Source organism: Frieseomelitta varia, unplaced genomic scaffold, assembly GCF_011392965.1.
Source record: "Frieseomelitta varia isolate USP_RPSP 00005682 unplaced genomic scaffold, Fvar_1.2 scaffold_476, whole genome shotgun sequence".
Classification (NCBI taxonomy): Eukaryota; Metazoa; Arthropoda; class Insecta; order Hymenoptera; family Apidae; genus Frieseomelitta; species Frieseomelitta varia.
In genome coordinates this window covers 197,723-220,037 of record NW_025110230.1, presented here as the reverse complement: position 1 = coordinate 220,037, position 22,315 = coordinate 197,723, and the positions used below count along the sequence as shown (strand labels likewise).

The window sequence follows — 22,315 nt, the reverse complement described above, 5'->3', positions numbered from 1 at the left end:
TAAAAAGCACTATACTTTGGATATTTCGTACAAATTCTCTCGTATACACGAAAATTTCCAGCTCGTTACGGAGGAGAAGGAGACGAAAGTAAAAAACGCGAGGAATGTTGAAAACAATAAATTTTATTAAAATATCGCGCTAAATACAGTGCTACTCTAATCATCTACTAAAATGCATTGAGGTAGGTAGGTAAGCCAGATAAAATCAGGCGTTGCAAGAAAGAGGAACGTTCATAATTTTCGTCGTGGTGACTGGTTTCTGGCTGAGATCAGGATTGGCACCCTTCTCGATTCTCTTCTTCAGGTTCATCGACGCTGGGTTCCTCTCCATGCAGTGGAACTCGTAGGTCTTCGATTTGGTCTCGTTACTGGAGCAGCCAGGCGCGCAAGACATTACCGGACGCATCGAGAAGCAAAGCTTGTTGTCATGTTCCGTTATGTGAGTCTTGTGGATGCTGCAGCGTTTCTCTCCAGATTGTTGACCGCCCAGATGTACCTTCTCGACGGTTTGCCGGCCAGACTCGATGTCGCTGATCACGTTGCTTGGAATGTTTCTCGTTTCGCGCACGCAGTCGTGGTTCAACAGCGATCTCGCTACCTCCAGGGACTCGCCCTCGCACTGATGCTTGGTGAGAGCGTAGCTGGCGACGAACTGCTCAGGTTTGCGAAGCATGCAGCTCTTGGGACCGGTGAAGTCGTTGATCGCCTCGTTGTCGAAGTTGCCGCAGAGACCGCGAACTGCGTTGCGGTATTTGTCCGATGCCTGCGAGTTTTTCGTTCGTTATTGATTCGCAGTTAGAAAGTCAGGAAATTCGAAAAGTAAGGAGAATCCATAGTTCGTAGAAAAACAGGGAAAACCTGGTGATCTACGCCTTTACATTCTACCAACTATTCGTTTTTAAATTCATTTACCTTGATCAGAACGCGTTTTCCATCGACGACCAGGTCGATGTGGAAACTGTTGGAGATCAGTTGAAGAGAGTTGTCGTTAAGCTTGAAGATCTCGAACAGAATCCTGTCGCCCTGTCTCTCCTGGTGAACGTGGTCGTCAGTCACTGAAACGGTCTGTTCGTTCACGATGACTGTCGGTAGGTTGGAAGTCGGAACAAATTGGATCTTCGTGTTTCCGAGTAGTACTTTCACTTCCTTCTTGCCGTTCTCTGTGTCACGGACGAGGATGCTCACACTTCTGTCCTTGGGGATATGTATCTTCTCCTCCGAATTCTCTGGGTTCAATCGTGGGAAGGTGGTCATGACGACATGCCAGCAGTTGCCCAGTCTCATAGGATACTCCTTTCCGTCGAATGTCTGGGTCTTTGTTCTGTCCAGCACGCAAGAAGCTGTAGAAATATAGCTGAGATGAAATATAGCTCTGCTTACAACTGGACAGCGAGGTTTTCGCGAACAAATTTTTGAGAATATTTCCACAGACTTTCGTTTCACGAACAGGAACAGACAAAATCTGAACAATTTCCATCAACTGTCTAGCAATTTAGCATCGTAGAATACTCACGTTCATCCCTGTTGAACCACGAACTCCAAATATCCATGGCGTCGTCGGCAGAAATCAGAACGTCGTTGGTGGAAACCCCAAGAGCAGAGAGACTAATGTCATTCACCTTAAAGTCCATGACCGGGCTGTCGACCAACAGATTGATCTTCTTCAAGTCGTCAGACAGTTTAGCCTTGAGATTGACCTTCCACCTGTCAGCGTTCTCCAAAGCCTTCAGATCCGAATGAATGCTCAAGAGGTTGGTGTTTCTCACTTTGCTGAGCATCTCGGTGATCAGGTTGACGACGTTCTTCGACTGCAAGTTCACGGAGATGTCCAATTCGTCGAGAATCATGCTGAGCGCCGCCGCGTTCTGACAGACACGCAGCATCTTGTTCCCCTGTTCCATTTGCCTCTGGCACTCTTTCATCACAGCGGACTTCCTGATCAGTTCACTGAGATTCTTCGTCTGTATAGCTTTGCCGTTGACGGTGATCTGCTCGCCTTCGGAGCAGGTGTTCCCCACACGCAGGTCCACGTCCAAATCTACCCTGGGCCTCGTTTGAGTTGCCTGGTCCAAGAACGGGACGTTCGACGTGGCCTTGGCCTGAGCAGCCGCGCACAATTCAACGGTGGATGGTGTCCTGCCGGATCTATCGATCGAATTGCGCAGATACAACAGCGTTCGTCCCTTCTTCTCCACGTTGCTGTTGGCCATCGCGATCGTCAGCGTGGTTTCCAGTTCATCAGGAACATGCAGGTGCGCGTCAACCACGGTCGACACAGCCGATCTGATGCCTCTGGCAGCTTCGGTCAGCATCTGCTTCTTGCGAGCCTCGCTGCGAGATTCCTTGTCCGATGGTTCTACCGCGAAGGCCTTCGGCGTCCATACAGCATTGTCATTGTTGTCGGGCGACAATTCCACGCGTTCGGCAGACAGGCTCAGCACAAGTGGCTCTACCTGGTCGCGTTTCCCATTCACGAACACGTTCACGTTGCGGAAATTGTCGTTGTTCACGAGCGTGTTCACCCATTGGTCGATGTTCAGGTTCTTCAGGTGGAACAACTCGTCGGTCGCCACTGCTTCCACGTTTATTTTAATCCTCGAGTCCGTGTCGGAGTCTGGGATGGTTACGGACTTTACGTTCTCGGGGCGTACTCTGTGCGTGGTCTTCTCGGTGAGCAGGGGACGCAGGCTGAGGATATCGTGGATGGCGGTGAACGGAACGACGCTGTAGTGCAGCAATCGCGCCTTCTCCTCGCCTTTCATCGGCCACAGTTTCACCTCCAAGTTGCGTTTCGGCGTGTTCAGGTTCATAGACCATTTCAGCGGCGCGAACGTTTGGAAGTTGAGATCGATACCGGCGACGAACTGCTGGTGATCGAACGGCGTGACGAAACCGATTCTTCCTTGGACCTTCCTCGCGTAGACCAGGCGGAGGCTGTTCTTCGAGACAACGCTGTGTCCGGCCTTCAACTCGCCTTGTACGTTCCCGGTCATCCTGAAGAGAACTGGGATGTTGAAGGTGTGCACGAACGGCAGACCGGTCTCCGTTGGCAAGCTGAGAGCTATGTCGTAGGATTCCAATCTGTTCATGTTAACGAACTTCCCTTCCCTGATGTTCATCATCAATTTGGCGATCGCTGGAATTATACACGTGTGTGTTATTTGAATGTGGGAATCGAGTATCGTTCGTTTGATATTTTTGTAATGGTGCATCGATAAAGTACACCTGTGGATATTTAAATATGTAGCTTTCGGCTCGATGCTATAGCGGGTTAATATTGTTTTCGAGAACGTGAAAAAAAATTAAAAGTAAATCAAATCACGTATCGTAACGCAAGCATAACCGATTGTAGAGTTGAGAAGTTGTGTATGACAGACGTCGCATTTCCAAAAAAAAGTTTGCCTGACCCCTGCTATAGACGCGCGCTTGTCTCACTTTTCAGTTCACATCATCAATTTGACGATCGCTGGAATTATACACGTGTGTGGGTGATATTATTTGAATGTTGCGAATCTTCTTCGTTAGGGATCGAGTATCGTTCGTTTGATATTTTTGTAATGGTGCATCGATAAAGTACACCTGTGGATATTTAAATATGTAGCTTTCGGCTCGATGCTATAGCGGGTTAATATTGTTTTCGAGAACGTGAAAAAAAATTAAAAGTAAATCAAATCACGTATCGTAACGCAAGCATAACCGATTGTAGAGTTGAGAAGTTGTGTATGACAGACGTCGCATTTCCAAAAAAAAAGTTTGCCTGACCCCTGCTATAGACGCGCGCTTGTCTCACTTTTCAGTTCACATCATCAATTTGACGATCGCTGGAATTATACACGTGTGTGGGTGATATTATTTGAATGTTGCGAATCTTCTTCGTTAGGGATCGAGTATCGTTCGTTTGATATTTTTGTAATGGTGCATCGATAAAGTACACCTGTGGATATTTTAAATATGTAGCTTACGAGTGGCTCGATGCTATAGCGGGTTAATATTGTTTTCGAAAACGTGAAAAAAATTAAAAATAAATCAAATTACGTAACGCAAGCATAACCGATTGTAGAGTTGAGAAGTTGTGTATGACAGACGTCGCATTTCCAAAAAAAAGTTTGCCTGACCCCTGCTATAGACGCGCGCTTGTCTCACTTTTCAGTTCACATCATCAATTTGACGATCGCTGGAATTATACACGTGTGTGGGTGATATTATTTGAATGTTGCGAATCTTCTTCGTTAGGGATCGAGTATCGTTCGTTTGATATTTTTGTAATGGTGCATCGATAAAGTACACCTGTGGATATTTTAAATATGTAGCTTACGAGTGGCTCGATGCTATAGCGGGTTAATATTGTTTTCAAAAACGTGAAAAAAATTAAAAATAAATCAAATTACGTAACGCAAGCATAACCGATTGTAGAGTTGAGAAGTTGTGAATGACAGACGTCGCATTTCCAAAAAAAAAGTTTGCCTGACCCCTGCTATAGACGCGTGCTTGTCTCACTTTTCAGTTCACAGGATCCCCGAATGTTACGTGTTCGTCGACGCAACGTAACAAAAAGGTACTAACTCGATGGCAAGTGAAATAAACGAAATAAAGAAAAACGAAACAAATTATCGATACTCACTCAGAGGTAATCTCTGGAGCGTGTCCCTGTTGAAGGGGATGAAGCGCGTGATATACTTCACGTCCCACATCACGTTTCCTTCCAAAGGAACAGCTTCGTCGGCTATGATGTTCAATTCTTCGGCGATCTTCTCAGCTGCCATTTTCACAGTGTCCTCGTACTGCCTGTCCTTCAAGGCAAAGTCCATCAGAGACCTGACGCTCGAGATCATGGCGATGACCTCGGTCGGAGGGAGCTTAAATTCGCCGAAAGTGGAGAATGTGGCGAAGTACACGGCCTTCGGTATCAGGCTGTCGTCGCTGCCGATGTAGTTCAATATCGTTCGAATGACAATGTTCTTCTCGTTGTTTATTACGTCGCTCATGAATCCGTGGGAGAAGCGGAAGCTGTAGTCGTTCTTGGCCAACAGGCTCTTCACCGCGCGAGCTTTCTTCGCCATACTCTCCCACTCCGGGTGGTTCAGCTTCGCGATGTTCTCCAATGTACTTTTCACAGCCGAGTTCACGTGTTTGTTGGTGTCGACGTTGATGAACTCCGCCATTCGTTGCAGCATGCTCAGCGGCGGATCGGTCTTCATCAGGAGGAAGACTGCGGTGCAACGCAGGTCGTGGTGTTCCATGGTGTTTAGGTAAATTTTGTACAGGACGGAGCGAACGAGTTTCGGATGAGTGTCGGCCAGTTTGCTCAGCGCCGCGACAATCATCGTTCTCTGGAACGTGGTCATCGGTTGTTTGCCCTCCAGGTAAGGCTCGAATACGGAGAGGATCTTCGGGTCGCCGATTTTACCCAGAGCGACGATCATCGTCTGGATCATTACACTGTCCTTGTTCTCGACGGCTTTCTTCAGCTCGCGCGACAGCTGAGGGATCCATTCGTCCTGGACGCTGCGATCGTGTTTAGACGTGAGCCGACCGAACGTGTGTACCGGGTAGTTGTTGTGAATGGTCTTCTTGTTCACTTGGGCGTTGTGGATCAGCTCGCTGAGAGCGACGATAGCCGCGCTCTTCAGTAACTTGTCCTCGTTCATCGATTCGATCGTGGTTAGTTTCTGAAAAAAGGACAAATCGAGCAATGGAGCAATGCCACACTGCGGTGATAATATTGAAAACAGACGTAAACGGACAAAGAAAGTTACAGAGAGATCAATTTAGTATCGGGATTTCACCTTCTTCTACTAACAGGATACATTGCACTAAATATTGGAGTGTATTCAGTTATGCATGCTTTAGCTATAAGTGGGAATATTTATACATTTAATTATGTTATAGAGCTACCGTGCCTGAGGACAGATATTTATACAGGATGGTCGAACGTCAAGAAATTCGTTCGACTATAAATTGTAATATATAGATTTCACGTGGAAGGAGACAGATGCAAAGGATCCTCAAACGTTTTGGGATTCTTATCGATTCCTAGAAGAGATAAGGTTGCAGTCTGAGGACAAAGTATGATGTTCTCACAAAGACTATACAGGCAATGCGAGTTCACGAATGCAGCTTCTGTGAACAAACGTAGATTTTATAATTATTGAAATCTGCTGCTTGTATTCCTGGATTCCCTTGAAAATTACGCATTTGGTGGAACTACAGACGATGTGAATCATGGAGTGTTTAATGAAATTTAACTGTCTTGCAAAATCCTGCCGATGCAAATGAAAAAAAGAAAAAGAAAAATTCCTTTGCTCCTCAAATACTCACGAACAATTCCCTGATGTACTGATCGGTGGGTGTGCGCGCAGTCTTCGGGAGCCTGGACAGAATGTCCATGGCTTGCCAGTTCTGGACCTCCCTGTTCTCAATCCAGTTCTTGATAGCCAAGAGCGCAGGTCCGGTGCCAGCTTGGGCAACAGCGTCTTTCCACAACGACCAGGCGTTCTGTTTAACAACCTGAGATCTGTCGTTCGCCTTCAAATCGTCGGACGACACGCGCACGCTTCTTCCGATCTCTTCGATCTGTTCCAGATTCATCGTACGAACTAAGCTGCTCAGGATCGTGAATTTCTCCAGGGTCTCTTGGCTGGGGATGTTGCTCGGATCCTCCAGTTCGTTGGCAATCTGAGAGATGAGCTCCTTGCTGCTGCTCACAACGTCCAATTGGTCGGATCGTCCGATGTGTTTACCCTTGTAGCCGATGAACATTGGCAACAGAGGGTTCTGCGGCGCGTCCCTCAACGTTGGTTTAGGCTGCCAGAAGTTCTTATCCTCCTCGCTGCTGGAGATCGAGCTGCTAGACGACGAGCTCGACGAGGAGACGCTTCGAGGGTTCAGCTTGTTCGCCGCCTCTTCGCTCGAGCTGACCGAGCTCACGCTGTCCGATACTAACCGTTTCCTCGAGTCCTGTTTGCCGATTCTGCGCTCCTCTATGTCAGAGAACGGATTGCTGTAAACGTAGACCAGATTGCCGGTGGATTCTGGGTCGCTCGGCGACGGCAGAACGTTTCTCGTTTCTTTCACGTCGGCCAACGTGAGATTCATCCTGCTGGCCACCAGCCCGTTCTTCTCGTCGTAGAATCTCGGACCGACGAACAATTTGCTGGTCGTTGTCGACGATTGGATGGTGAAGCTCCTCAGGCTGCCTGACACGATGATCCTGCTCGTTGAAGATTTCTGTAACAACGACCGTTTCGGATAGTCATTCTTTCGCGATATAGCGTGGTTTTTTTTTTTTTTTTGGTTAGCTCTGAGTAAGTCGAATTTCATTCTTGTTGCAGATTTAGTTTCTCGTCAGATTGAAAATTACAAGGTTTCATCTCTCAGACTTCAACATGTACAGTGTAGAGTTAGGAATTGCAACGTGTTCCTTTAGTACAAATCATTCATGTAATTGATAATCGAAACGAAGACCGAAACGAAAGTCAAGGAATACTGACGCAATATCAACGTAAATTCGACATAGTCTTACGATGATGCAAGTGCTGATTGGCGAACGTCAAAAATATATACTCACCGAAAAGAATTTCCCATTCTTGTTAGATCCAGCCTCCCAGAAAGAGTTCCCAGTGATGCCGAAGTGATAGTTCAACCTCTGGTCGCAGTTGTCGAAGTTCTTCGTTTTGACAATCTCCATGAGGTTCCCGTTGTTCATCGTCGGCATTGGGGCCAATTCCGGTTTCTCGCGGATCAAATGTTCCGACAGCGGCATCACGTCGTAACGGACCTCGCATTTCCCACCGACCGAGTCCTCCATCTTTCTGAAGTTGCCGTACGGCAACTCATCGGTCGGGATCTGCCTGTCGTTGGTCAACAACGCGTCATCGCCCTTCGCGTCCACTTGCAGCTGGCTGACGATGCTCTTCAGTATGTTCACCTCCCAGGTCGGCGTGTTACGATCCACGATTATGTCCACGATCAAGCCGTCCTTCAGCCTGATCTCGAACGGTTTGCCGGATATGGGCAGGTCACGGAGCTCCAACATTTGGTCGGAGACCACGGTGTCCCAACCGTTCGGCCAAGAGTTCTGGATACGAGCGTACTCGCCTTTCCAGAATTTCGCCGCCAGCGTCTGAGGATCCTTCGCCTGAACGGTGAGCAACCCTTTCACCAGGAGACCGACCTGCTGGTCGGACAGTTCGCCAAGGTTGGTTATCGTTCGACTTCGCACGAGGTAGGTGTACTCGTTGCCGATGTTCCAGCCATGATGGTGATCGGCTGAAATCAGCCCCGCTGCGGACGCGCGAACATTGTCAGTGTCAGTTTGCTTTATTGGGTGATGGACACGGAACAATAGGGTAATGGAACGTTCATTTTGTATCTGCCAAGTGGATCACGTTGGCCCCTAAATTTAGTATTACACGTTGATATTATTTTGGAAATCTGTGTACGTATGTATACATATTTTTAATACCACTGGCAATAGAAAATTTTAAATTAATTAATATAATTTCTTATCAATCTAATTTCTTATTTTAATATATCCTTTATATTTTATTTTTATTATTAGATTATTAATTGATTTAAATCGTATTCCATTTGATTTAATTGAAGGTGAATCAGAATTAGTTTCAGGATTTAATTTAGAATATTATAGAAGATTATTTATTTATATTTTTTTATCAGAATATATAAATTTATTATTTATAAAAATAATTTTATTAATAATTATTATTGAAATATTATATTTAATTTATTTTTTATAATAAATTTATTTATATTAGTAATGATTCGTGGTGTTTTAGCTCGAATTCGATATGATTATTTAATATATATATATATATATGTTGAATAGAATTATTAATTTTAATTTTATATTATTTAATTTATTTATATTTAATTAAAGAATTAAATATATTAATTTATTTTTAATAATTTTTAATATTATATATATATATATATTAATAATATTTTTCAAAACACTTATTTCCATTTGTTAGTTTGGACTACGATTTGAAATGTAAATTTGACCTACGAGTGTCACATTGAAATCAAAAATCCACTTGACGGTTACTACGGTAATATAATAACTAATGTTATGTTCATTAATGAACATACTAATAATATTTTATACAATATTTTATATGTTATATAATATACCGATATTATTAATCTTTTAAGTACTAACGTCCGATATATCGACACTTATATAATATCTAATTCTGAGAAAGCCGAATGTCCGATATATTGAGTCTTTATTTGATTTGATTGACTTTGAAAATATAGGAACTACAATAATTTATACGAAAACATGTAAAATTAAACTTCCCAATCGCCTGGCGATTTAAATCCATCCACTAGCGAAGGTGGATTTAAATACCCCGTCCTTAGAAGATTAAATACTAAGTGAACAATATTTAAAATTCAACTCGCAACAAATTTTCAACTCGCAAACTTTCGCGAAGCCTTTCTAATTCATTTAGCACGATATTTCAATGGAAAAACCAAGCGTGTCTTAAGATAAAAATTTCTAAACTATGAAGCAAACAGAGATGTTGAGCCCACGCTCATCATAAAATAATTGTCACAAGCTAGCTATTAATGATTAAATTAAACAATGAAATTCAAATTTAGGAAGTATTAAAGTGGTAGAGATGATTCTCACTTACCAAAGAGTAAAATCGTTAGAGGTAGCCACATGTTGTAAACCGTATCCAACGAGAAAGTGACGATGCCTCCATCCAGCTGGCAATTTATACCTTGATTATGTCAACTCAGCAGCTGAGAAAATTTTCATGATTTTGCCCCTTCGCCAACACGTCATTCATCATGTTTCCCGTTTTGCTATTTCTGTATTCCTTCTACTACAGCTTTCCCGTTCTATTCTAGAATTCTATCGTTCCCTCTGATCTTCAGAGAGATAGAATCATTTTGATAATGATTTTGTTAGGACGAATGGATTCCATTAAAATCGATGTGTTTGATTATTAAAAACAATTGGCACGATGAATACGTGATTGAAATATATCTTTGTGTTCTCAATTAAAAAATACGCGAATGATAGATAGTAAAATTTGAAAACATCTGTGTTCACATCTCTTGAAATTTTTCTGTATGATTTTACTGAATTTTCGAAACGATATTTAAGAAGTCCTGTCAAGAAATTCTGCAATAATATTCAAAGTTTAATAAAACAGTGAAGAAAGATTGTGCAACAAGAGATCGTTTTAAAGAGAAAACTTCGATCATTAAGACCACGATGGATCTAGTTAAGAAAAAAAATATTTTCCTCGTTTACAGAAGCATTCGAATTTTGACAATTTTCGAAGATAGAAATATCCATTTTCGCCAAGTACACGAGGTAAAACATTCAGAACTGTCGAAATGGAGGCATTACACTTTCACATGAGATCAAGTAGATCGTTATAAATGATTTTTTCATAGTTTGATACATTGAAATTAGAGCGGAAAATTTTTTTCATCGTTCAGTTAGCCATTTCTCGAGAATTATGAATATAATATAATATCGTTATGCACTTGTGAGAAATTTAGAGTTGCAAAATTTACATTACACTATGCAAAAAATATATCAAATAAGTAGCCACCAAAGTAAGGTATATTTATTATAACATTTAGTGAATGGAATAAATTTCCATTTAAATTTCATTTCTTTCGTGAAAATATCGAAATGCATAAGATCCAGTGATAATTACGTAAGATACGTGTGAGCGCAACAGTGAAAAAAACAAGATTGGCGTTTTGGTTATGATGTGTAGGATGCTTGCACACGTGAGGTCACGAGTTCGCCGCGATAATATTTGATTGGACGGACAGTTTTCGTATTTTCATCATATTAGATACAGAATTATATATTGCACTATTACTTTTATTAAATTACGGCCAGCAATTCAATCTCCATTTTTCCAAAAAACATCGTCGTTTGCTTGGTATAAATTCGAGGGGCAACCCTCAGCGAATTTATCGACAGTCTCACAAACTTTGAATTTTCTTTCCCTTCAGAAGTCACATCCCAATCAATTTTATAAATCAGAAATGACAAAGGAATGATTTCGTTTCCTTCGAATGAATAAACTTACGAAACTAGATCACTCGTTTCTCGAGAAACGAATAAGAAGCGAAGTTGATCAGTTTGGCTTTCGAACCACACGTTATACGATCCAATCTTGAACGATATCTTAACTTCTTCTCGCAAGTGACAAACTCTGAGGCAAGGTTCATAATTATTTAATTTAATTCCGTGGTTCTTTCTCACGGATCATGATCTGCTTTCAACGTCTCATTTTGACGATAATATCTATTTAATTTCAATGACGTTTAAATCTCAAGATTTAATTTCAATTTCGTTCGAGTTTCGGCGGAGAAGAGAATTCAGAGAGACAGGAAAGAATAATCAGACAGACAGATACGTAAAAATGTGGTATATTTTATTTGGCATTTATTTTATTAAAATATATACTCGTCGCTTAATTAAAGTCTCATCTCTCACTAATGACTCTGTTCATACATATACATACATTATATCCTCCATTCTAAAACCATGCACAACAGATTTGGCAATAATCATTCGGCTTGCGAATAATAATATCTTAAATAGAAAGCGTTTTATAAATGTGTATAAATTCAATATGAATTGATCGTTAATTAGCGCGAACAAGCAATGATTTTGTGCTTGGACAGGTGGTGTTATCCGTGTCGACATCCATTTTCGAGATTGTCGCCTTCAAAATCGTTGTTGTTGATTCGTAATTCTGAAAAAGACATAATTAATTGATTAATTATTGCTTCAAAGAGTGTTGAATGACGTGGAAATTACTTTGACTAAATCTGTGATATTTCAAAGGAACTACGAATAATTAAAGTCTGCGTCAATCCTAACAGAGAAATTAAATGAGCAAGTTTAATGCAAAAGTGATGTAGGTCAATCATATCAAAGAATGTCACATCCTTTCTTGTGCGAGCTATTGTGAAATTATATTTTATGCCACTTTCGCATAAAGCAGAATGGACAGTAATACGATGTATTTCTAATCGTACAAATCTTTTCGAATGAAATGAGTGATACGGAGAAAACATTTTAATATTAATAACGTGGATAACCAGATAATACTGTAAAATGTACAACGTGTTTCCAATTAATTTACATTCTACATTCTAATAATCTAATATTCTGATAATTTGATCTTTTAATATATAATCTGTAATACTCTAATATTCAAATATTTTAATAATCCAATATTCCAATAGTCGAATATCCTAATACCCTAATATTTTAATACTCCGATATTCCAATATTTCATTCCTGGACTCGTTGATAACTGTTCAAGTTCCTTAAATTAAAGATCCTACTTAAACATACTTCTATTCTGACTATTAATACGAAATCATTTGCAAAATAATATGAAAGGATCAAGAGGTCAAACAAACAGTACATGCAACAAATCTATGAAAATAATATAGGGAGTAGGAAATAATTGTTGATTGGGAAAAATACCGACACATGCATAGTTGATAGAATAAGCAGCTATCTCAATTTGTTTGCACTGTCAGGCATATTCATTCAAAAAAACAGATTGCAGTCCAAAATGTTGACATTTTACATCCGGTTTCCGTTACTTTCACGTATTATCGTTGAGTTGCAATCGGGGTTACGATATCATTCAACGATGAATTCTAGAAATTTCATTCACAAGTTTCAGAAACGAAAAGTTCTGGCGTGACACTTCTGCTCTCCATTCTTACATCTTCCCCTGTATCATTCTAACTTGAAATAAAATTAGAATATAGAATTTGAATATAATATAGAATTTGAATATGATGTTAAAATTAAAAAAAAAAATTGTTTAAATATTAGAATTTCTATTCTTAGAGTTTTGATATTCCAATATTTTAACATTTTCATGGGCAAATATTCAAAAATTCGGGCATCGCAATGTTTCAGTACTTTAATATTCCAGTATTCTATTATTCCAATATTCCAAATAATAATCCAACATTCCGATGCTCCAACTTTTCAATATTCTGACCTTCTAATTTTCAATTATATTTCAATATTTTAACATTTCAACATTCTAGTGCTCTAACGTTTTAACGTTTTATATAAAATATTCAATATTCTAACAACCCAATATCCCATGTTCTAATAATAATTATAACCTCCTGATGTTCTATTAATCCAATATCTCTAACTCCAATATTCTAGCGTTCCAATATCTAATGTTTCAAGTTCGTTTCACCATACTGACATTTCAAACTTTAATGTTATAATCACCTCCTCGTCTCCAATGTCTACTTCCTCAAGAACCTCGTCCAAGGTGGATACCAAGTGGTTCACATTCTCGATCGTGAACACCATTGGCGGTTTCACCTTCAAGATATTATCGTCCGGGCCGTCGCTGCTGATTAGAATCTTCCTGTCCTTCATTCTGAGGACCACGTGCTTCGCTTCCGTGGTCGCCGGGATCCTCGTGACCCTGTCGCGCACCAGCTCGATGCCCGCGAACAAGCCAACACCGCGCACATCACCGATAATCTTTCGTCGCTTGGCCAACTTCCTCAATTCCGACATCAGATGATTGCCAACCAACAGAGCGTTCTCCTGAAGATTCTCTCGCTCAATCACTTCCATCACGGCGTTCGCTATAGCACAGGACACCGGATTTCCGCCATACTGAAGCGTAAAGAAGAAAAACATTACAAAAAGTATTACTTTCGTCGTTCAGCCAGTCACTTTCCTCTAGACTTGACTTTCCTTTTTATCTTTGTCTCAGAAAGATGTTTGTATTTATTCGTAAAACTTGGGAACTTATTACAATCGTAACCTTAGCAGTTATAGTCTTTCTTGTGACAAAGAAATATCTTGAACTCTTCTCTTTCGTCACCGAAAGAGATCCCTTGGTTTTACTTCACTTCCAAATAGTTTAAAGGTAATTATGAGTATTTTCATTTCTTTTTTGAGAACTATGATATCTAAATGGTCAATTGCCGACGAATGAAACATCGAAAGTCAAGAATAGAGAGGCAAAGAAATTGTTGCGGTTCCGAGTGTGTCTACCGTATTGAAATATTCTATTCCAGTGTTTTTGAAACTTTCGGCAATGGCTGGAGTGGTAATCACCGCTGCTACGGGGTGCCCGTTGCCCATTGGTTTACCAACGGTCACTATATCCGGGACGGCGTCTTCGCCATAGAGCTGGAAGGCCCACATGTGGCTGCCGACCCTTCCGAATCCAACTTGCACCTCGTCCGCGATGCAGACACCACCAACTTCTCTAACGTGTCTGTAATTTCGTTCAACTGTCATTAACTAAGTTCCAAACAGCTAACATTAACTTTCTCTCTCTAGAATAACTCCGTCAACGACATTAACTGAACTCTGTGACTCTAGTCTCTTCCCATGCCCGAGATCTAACGTACACACACCTGTACGCGTTTCTGAAGTAACTCTGCGGCGGCAGAATTTGCCCACCAACGGACATCAAGCTCTCAGCGATGAAGGCGCAGACGCCTTTCCCTTTGTTCTTCAGATTCTGACAGATGATCCTCACGTCGTCGGCGTACCTCTCCCCTAGATCTTCATCGGGATGGTCGATCTCGCGGTACTTTCCTCGATAGACATCCGGGCAAGGCGCCTGTAACAGGCAAGAAAAGTTTAATTAGTGTTTGATGAAAATTTTTCGAGAAACCACAAGTTTGACACCTTGATCGCGAGAAAACGTTCTACGAAATTCGTTAAGATTTGACAACTGAAAATTCGTTAAGATTTGACTTTAACGTTATACGTTTTTCAAAGAGTTCTCCTCGATTAACCAGTTGCGCTGGCAACTGATTGGCGGACCATAACGAGTGACCGAACCCGTATATACAATAATTCGTCGCTTTCTTTTCCTTTTGACTATGCAATATTGAATATAGTGATCGTCGGCATCACTGGATAGAAATTATTGAGAAGTAATAAATTGATTAATTGTTTCGCCTATTTCGTTTTATTTAAATATACTTGGAACTAAGAAAATGTTGCAATTTTGGGACAAAAGATTCACGGCGCACTGCACGTCATTCCAGCGCAAGAGGTTAATCTTCGCTTTCAGTATTAGACCGTGATTAAAAATGATTAGATTAGTTGTAACCCTTTGCACTAAGAATTATTTTTCAACTTTTTTTTCTTTTCCTTTCTCTTGCAATTTGAAACTGTCGATTCCAGTGATAAAAAAAACTGTGATGTCATGCTCGACAGAGGAGTGCAAAGGGTTAATTTCTTATTGCTTCATTTCGTCATTATGTCAACTTGAAGTTCAACGTAACAACATAGAGAAATTGACGTGTGCTCTTACCACGTGGACCCAATCTTTCTTGCCAGGCCCGTTCGGTTTGTTGAACTTGTACGGCGAAATATCGATCATCGAGGTCAAATGGCCATGATACGCACTAGAAAGAAAGAAAGAACAACGTTGATACGATACAGCATCCTCTCACCCGTCACAGCATTTTTCTATCAAGCTCTGTGTCTCTAAAGCGTCATTTCACTGTGACTCTCCGCACGACGAGGACGTGTCTTCTCTCATCTCCCTTCCGTCTCTCGTACATCCTGAAAATTGCACACTCCCTATACTCTTCGTCAAAATGGCTCTTGACCCCGATCGAATGATCTTCCATTATTAACAGAGACACAAAAAGAAAGAAAAAGAACGGATGCTCGAGGAAACACACGTATGCGCTTTTCACGCTTTTCTCTCAGCGTCTGGATTTAACTCGTCGATAGCTAGGCAAAGTGGAATTGGCTCGAATGATGTAAGATTATGTTATCAAAGAACCTAAACGGATCACTTGCAAAACGAAGAACCTTGAGATAGCAGCAACTGCGAAAGGGACAGTGACTATTATCGTGGAATTATATTTAATTAAAGATATTGTCACTCGGCGTAATTTTCAAGTTTCAGTTAGAAGTTCGACAGTTTTCCCCGTGCGGAAAAATAAGGGAACCTCTCTGTCGTTGCGAACAAAGTTGTCGAACCGAAAATAAAAATTTCCACCATTCGGATCAATATTCTGAAAAACCATTCGTCTTTCGTCCAAGCTCGAAAAAATTCAATTCCATTTCTGCAGACTGCATATTGCGTTCGAAGTTTCCGCTTTTGCAAGGCTTAAAGCAAAATTCCCATCCGTCGAGTACCGAAATTTCAAATTCTAAATAGAAAATTCAACATTTTTCAGCTTCCTCCGAACTTCCTCGGAATTAAACCTCGCCAATTTACATTTCGTGCGAGCTTCCTCGATGTTTCGATGATATCGTCGCGCCGCGCGTTTCCAACAACGTAATCTCACTTTCGAGTCCTCCCTCTCGCTCTCCAATTCGATTTCTTTCCCGTTCTTTGACGCTCATCGCTCTCCCTGACGTCGTCCATCCTCTTGGCCATCCTTCTCTTTCTTTCTTTCTTTCTTTCTTTTTCCATCACATGAAAATTACTTTCTCGTCGCCACGAATTCCAAATCTACAAACTGGCTTCCCGAGATTCTTCTGTCGTCGACATTTTCTGGCATGTTACCGTGTCACCTAAAACGACAACAGCTTTATGTGACATTCGTCGACTTATCGCGCCCGTGCACGACAATTTTTCGTCGATCGATGATCTACGACTTCTCTCTTCGTTAAATCGTCGCCGACGTTGCCGTCTTCCGCGCGTGTTTTCACTCGCTGTAAACAGGCAAAAAAGAAAACCCACATGATTAGTCGGCTGTCGATGAGTGTGGAAGAGAATTGCGATCTGGCCGGTGGGTGAAATCGTCAGGGCCTGAAATACTCATCGTGTTTCCTATCATCTTCTAGTCTTATTCTAGTCGCATCGCAACTCACGCTGAATTTTGCCCTGATCTCGTAAAGGGGAAGGCTACCTGCAAATGGTCGAAGCATTTCTCTTTTGTACGTGTGTGTGTGTGTGTTTCTTTTTCATTTTTTAATGCACAGTGTGTTTTCTTCGGTTTCTTTTTCTCGTTTTTTTTTTTTCAAAGCTGGAAAGCCTATTGGACAACAACGATTTCGTGTCACACAGAATTTTCGCAAGCATTTCGGCAAAATTTCGTTTCGTGAACTTTTCTCTTTAACTCACCCTGAGAAATCATTCGACGATTTGATTTAAAAAAAAAATTCGAAGCGTCACTGAGCCTGATCCGAGACTTTTCGACATTTCTCGGAAGACTGGAAAACTAGGTAAGAAAGACAATGCGACAATGCAACATGCTTTTTCCACGGAGGGTTGAATTGCTTAGGAGGAAACATCTAGAATGCTTGGAAAACGAGTATTTACAAACGCTCGTGTTTGCAAGTTTCTGCGACGACTGAATAATGAATAATTCAGGCAACGTGGAAAAAAATTCTACGAAATCATTCTATTTACCGGTGCGAGGCTATATCTTCAGAAAGTAAAAGTAACTTACTGGTCTAGAGTGATGATGTCCTCGTTCTTCGTGTGCGTCTGAGCGAGACGAAGCGCGAGATCGTTGGCTTCGCTGCCCGAGTTCACCAGGAAACAGACGGACAGCGGTTCCGGAAGGAACGAGGTCAAACGTCGAGCACAGATTACCAAATTGTCGTGGAGGAAACGGTTGTTGGTGGAGAGCATAGCCATTTGATCCTGGCCAGCACGCACCACCGACGGGTGACAGTGACCTACTACACAAGTTTATTTGATTATTTTGTTATTTAGTTGATTATACCGTTATTTACTTAACTATTCATTTGTTCGTTTGTTCACATTAACTGATGCAAAATCATTTCTCATTAATTTACCCTTTCTTTTCTAAACTCTCTTAAATAAACATGTGTCTATAGGTGTCAATAGAGACAATGTTTATTTAATTACAATCATTTCTATACGTACATATACTACCATGTACAGTTCTTTATTCCGTGCTATAAAAAATATATGATATAAAGTATATTGTTATTTTCAGATTCTCAAACATTCATCTTCAAATTTACAAACTTCACAAACTGGCGCTACGTAAGAGAACATTTTTATTAGAATTGAATAATAATTTAACTTGAATTTAACGCAATTGTTTCACACGAATTGCATAAATCTCGAGACCTCAGAGACTTTTAGGACAATTATCATACGAAGCTTCCAGAGATTTAAAACTGAAGCTTTAGAGTTCACGATTAATCCTCAAAGTTCTTGAGTTTCTAAAGTGAACAATGTTGTCGACATTTCACAAGCCAGACAGCTCGAAATTCGACCTCGGAAAATTCTAATCCCTTCAGGTTCAAAACACTAGCTAAGACTCGCTAGCTTTCGAAGCTCGAGGCTTAGAATTTATTTTCGCAACGCTGCTGAAAGTTCTTGAAACAATTGTCATCTTCAATTTCGCAAGAATCAACGTGTAAAGATTTTAGAAAAAAGAATGGCGGATTACTTGCAGATATTAATTTATGTAAAAAATAAATCAAGTAAAAATGTATTAATCGGTTATAGTTTTTTCTTACCATGAGCGACATTGTTAATGCAGTCCAAGTAGCGATTGCCCTTCTCATCGTACATGTACTGTCCTTCAGCTCGAACAATCTTCAATGGGTTCGATTTGTAAAATAATTTACACGCTTGTCTGCAAAACGATCGATCCGTGTTCACGCCAGTCACGAAGTGATATTACGAACTAAATGCGATAACAACGATAAATTTAATATTCACCCAATGTAACGATCTCGAAGTCTGATCGTTTCAGATTTCGGCAACTGTTCCAAAGATTCGGCCATACTTGAAAATGATTTAGCGCAACTTCTTGATCGAAGCCTACGAAAAAGACGATAGTGTTAACAGTGTTGACAGTGAAATAATGTAAATCAATATGAATGTATAATAATCGTATGATGAATAAATCTTTCGATCTATTTCTATATATTTATACTTTTGCACTTTAGTTTCTCTAATGCGAACATTTTGGTTATCGATCGTTCTAACATTCGTTTCTATTTCAATTGAAAAATTGTTTTAATCTCTCCACACATTTAGAGAGATGAATGCAACATTATAAGATGTGTTAAAGACACGTGCGGATATCGGCCATTTCCCCATAGGGGAAAAATAATTTTCCAGCGGCTGATAAATGCACGAGATGACTACATACGTGAAAGTAGTACTTCCATACATTCTTTCGTCCGTAATCTCCCATACCAAGAGATTAAGTACAATTTAGCAAGCATACTCGTTTGTAATGTGTTATAAACGAACGTTGTTATAAAAACTTTTATTTGATCGAAACTTTTGTGTGATAACGATTGCAAGATCTCTAGTCGATTGTGCAATAAAAGAAAAAATTCACATGTTGCAACAGAGATCATTTTCTCGCTGGGTACATAATAAGTTGTGCAATCATTTATAATATTCAATTAAAATATGTAGAATTGGAGAATTTTTCGTTTCGTGTATTTTAGGTTAATTTGCGACGACAGATAACAACACTTGCTGCCTATTGAAATTGATGAAATAAAATCAAGATGTTTGTCTTAGGATTAACAGCAGATATTCATCTTTCACGATCTTGGAATCTTAAGAAATGGAATTCGATATTTCATGACACTAATGTTTCGCCAATCCTGTATTCTACTTCCTGCTTAATCAGAAGATCATGTACTCTTATCGAGGATTCAATCATTGCCGAAAATTTCCAATCAGAGCTCAAAATTTTAATTCAATCTGAATTATACATTAATTAAATTTTGTGCAGTACATACACGCAGATGATCAATTTTTTAATTTAAGAATTCTTTTTAATTTAATTTCGATTATACACACCGTTACAAATTTTTAAAAAAAAGTCCATACCTGTGCAACAACCTAAAGTACGTACTTTCCAATAAAAACAAACGTATATTTGAAAATAAAATTGAAATAAAGATATTTCCATTGCAAATCAATACCTATACCAAATCCACTACAACAATCCAAGAAAAATCTGACGTACGATTTCCTTCTTCATCCTCCAAAAAAAAAAAAAAAAATTCGATAATCGACCAAAACAAATAAAAAATTTGACCGAAACTACCCCAGAGATATACGAGCAGTCTCGTGCCCCAATGATCAAAAAACTGAGGACGACGAAAGAGGGAAGAAAGGAAGATAACGCGAAGAGGAAGATTATCTCGAAACACCCACACGCGGCACAAATGGGAGAGCAGAGTCAGTGGGATCGTACCTGAACTCGTGTAGTAATCGTAATCTGTCACAGTTCCTTGCACTTCCGAATGCAGTCGTCAGCTGAGTGCCGCGACCTACTCCGGTGACGTCAAATATAGCGCGTTGCCGTCAGAAGTGGTGGGGGAACTAGTGGATGCGCGCGCATCCATCTCTGCGCATCCCCACCACGCCGCCAACTGGCGAGTGGCGCGCGTACCCACGCGTTCGAAATCTCGATTCATTAAGGCTTTTTCTTCTTCTTTTTAATCACTTTAAGCGCCTTTTTTCTTTCTGCGTTTATCTCGAGTATGTCGTAGGTATCACTATTGAGCAAAGAAGAAGATAGTAATTGGAAGAATGGAGCGTGGAGAGGAGCGTGGACAGGAATTGTTGAGTAACACTGTTTAGAGTATTTTAACTTTATTTTTAGCTTAGGCGCTGTAGACTTAGCGTCTGTAATTTACGAGATGGTAGATCAGAGGGTTGAAGGGAGAAATAGATGGAAATTCATTCGGTGTATCTTTCAGTGAATTTTTGATTATATTCTTTGAGGGAGAATGTTGTAGAAAAGTTATTGCGAAGGAACACAATCGGAACAGTTTGTTTTGTGTAGTATTCTATTTTCAATCGTTTTAATTCGTTAACTTATTAACGAGAAAGTTGTTTTTTCGATCAATTTATATTTATATTATCGGGTTCTGTTTTTTTTTTTTTTTAACATTGTAGCTTTGAAAGGGAATTTCGCTTAATATTTTTCTCATCCTTATTTCACCCATCGTAAATTCTACAATTGTATGCAAAATATTTATAATAAATAAAATTTAACGTATTAATAATGTTAAGAGAAAAGGAAAGAAAAGTTTAATACTTCATTAGGTAAAAAGCGAGATTCTACCGAAAGTATGTTAAAAAATTGTGCAATGAGTTCGAATTTAAATAGAACGATTACAACGATCGTCGATAGAAAGAACATAGTGAACTAACTGCGTGGAATGATAACTTGAAATTGGCACTTGTTAGTCATTGCGATATTGAAAACGCGCTCGAAAGAATTTGAATAGAATTTTACGTAGTAAAACGAATAACAAGACTGAAATAGAAACGTATAGACTCTACGTTGAAGATACTACTGATAAATAAATAAATTGTTACAAACAACGAACCTTACTTATGTAAATTACATAGGAAGAATGGTTTATAAGCGTAATTAAAAACAACGTCGTCATTAAATTGTCAATACTTATGCAAACTCACTCCTCCACTCGTAAATCATTTATTTATTTCTCGTACCACTTTATTGTTTTCAATTCTAGTACATTATCGGGCAAAAATTTACACTTTTCTTGCATTTGAATATTTCATACTTACGTAGTTATACATAATACTTCGTCCTGCATATGTTCTGACTATACAACGAAAAACTATTTAAACTATTTCAAACGAAAGTATTTCATCAAACTGATCTATTTCAAATAAGAAAATCACTATTGATATTAAAAATCTGCGGTAACATTACACAAACGTCTCTATAAACATTGAAAAAAAATTTTTTATGACTAGATACCTGTACGATTATTTTATTAAACTTTGAACATTAAGATTAGACAACAAAGCGAGAGGATTTCTTGAATATCTGCCATTTAATTCTAATGTTTGTAACGTTAATTAATAATAAATTTCTACTGCAAGTTTTGAGAGATCGACGTAATCGGAAAGACTTCAATCTTCAAGATCATGATGGATGTTATGAATTTGATAATTACAGCTCTTCGATGTGTATATCTCACGTGTGCCTAAACAGATTGCGGTCTTTTTACATATATACTGACATTTTCCCCATTAAATTCGCAATTCAATCGATGAGAAGATCACGATCTACGGAGCAACAACAGCTAACTCTGTTTCTCGTAATCGCGATCAATTGCTATTAATATTGTTGCATCGATCGCTTCTATTATTATCGTATTGTTTTAGTGTTACATAAAGCAGAGTTATCGCGTTGCACAACACTTTGTTATCGAGTAAAAAGCACGAACTGGATCAGATTTTTAATGTTCAAATACGCGCAGACCACAATGTAAGAATACAGATCCAACTTCTGATTCGGTTAATTCTCGTTAGAAGCAATGCCCTTT

At 39.7% G+C, this 22,315-nt stretch overlaps 2 protein-coding genes across 2 annotated transcripts; both read right to left on the bottom strand.

Moving 5' to 3' along the window:
• Nucleotides 1-107: 107 nt before the first annotated feature.
• Nucleotides 108-9,746, bottom strand: LOC122532832 (vitellogenin-like). Its single transcript, XM_043661941.1, has 7 exons — nt 9,660-9,746; nt 7,568-8,283; nt 6,319-7,227; nt 4,622-5,669; nt 1,514-3,136; nt 913-1,340; nt 108-763 (listed from the first exon to the last, which is right to left on the bottom strand). The coding sequence occupies exons 1-7, from the start codon at nt 9,688-9,690 to the stop codon at nt 206-208; spliced, it is 5,313 nt and encodes a 1,770-aa protein (XP_043517876.1). The 5' UTR covers nt 9,691-9,746; the 3' UTR covers nt 108-205.
• Nucleotides 9,747-11,414: 1,668 nt separating this feature from the next.
• Nucleotides 11,415-20,324, bottom strand: LOC122532833 (alanine--glyoxylate aminotransferase 2-like). Its single transcript, XM_043661944.1, has 9 exons — nt 20,200-20,324; nt 18,696-18,797; nt 18,491-18,609; nt 17,443-17,677; nt 15,342-15,435; nt 14,431-14,639; nt 14,063-14,288; nt 13,280-13,678; nt 11,415-11,759 (listed from the first exon to the last, which is right to left on the bottom strand). Exons 2-9 carry the CDS (start codon nt 18,758-18,760, stop codon nt 11,649-11,651), a joined length of 1,458 nt encoding a protein of 485 aa, XP_043517879.1. The 5' UTR covers nt 18,761-18,797; nt 20,200-20,324; the 3' UTR covers nt 11,415-11,648.
• Between the last annotated feature and the right edge of the window lie 1,991 nt (nt 20,325-22,315).

Excerpts from the sequence above, each read along its gene's own strand:
- LOC122532833 (XM_043661944.1), bottom strand. The coding sequence starts at position 18,760 with ATGGCCGAATCTTTGGAACAGTTGCCGAAATCTGAAACGATCAGACTT. Across the intron at positions 18,610-18,695 it reads CTTCGAGATCGTTACATTGG|ACAAGCGTGTAAATTATTTT; the intron begins GTGAATATTAAA and ends ATCGTTTTGCAG. Across the intron at positions 11,760-13,279 it reads TAGACATTGGAGACGAGGAG|AATTACGAATCAACAACAAC; the intron begins GTGATTATAACA and ends TGTCTTTTTCAG.
- LOC122532832 (XM_043661941.1), bottom strand. The coding sequence starts at position 9,690 with ATGTGGCTACCTCTAACGATTTTACTCTTTG. Across the intron at positions 5,670-6,318 it reads AGTACATCAGGGAATTGTTC|AAACTAACCACGATCGAATC; the intron begins GTGAGTATTTGA and ends TCCTTTTTTCAG. Across the intron at positions 764-912 it reads GAAAACGCGTTCTGATCAAG|GCATCGGACAAATACCGCAA; the intron begins GTAAATGAATTT and ends AAAAACTCGCAG.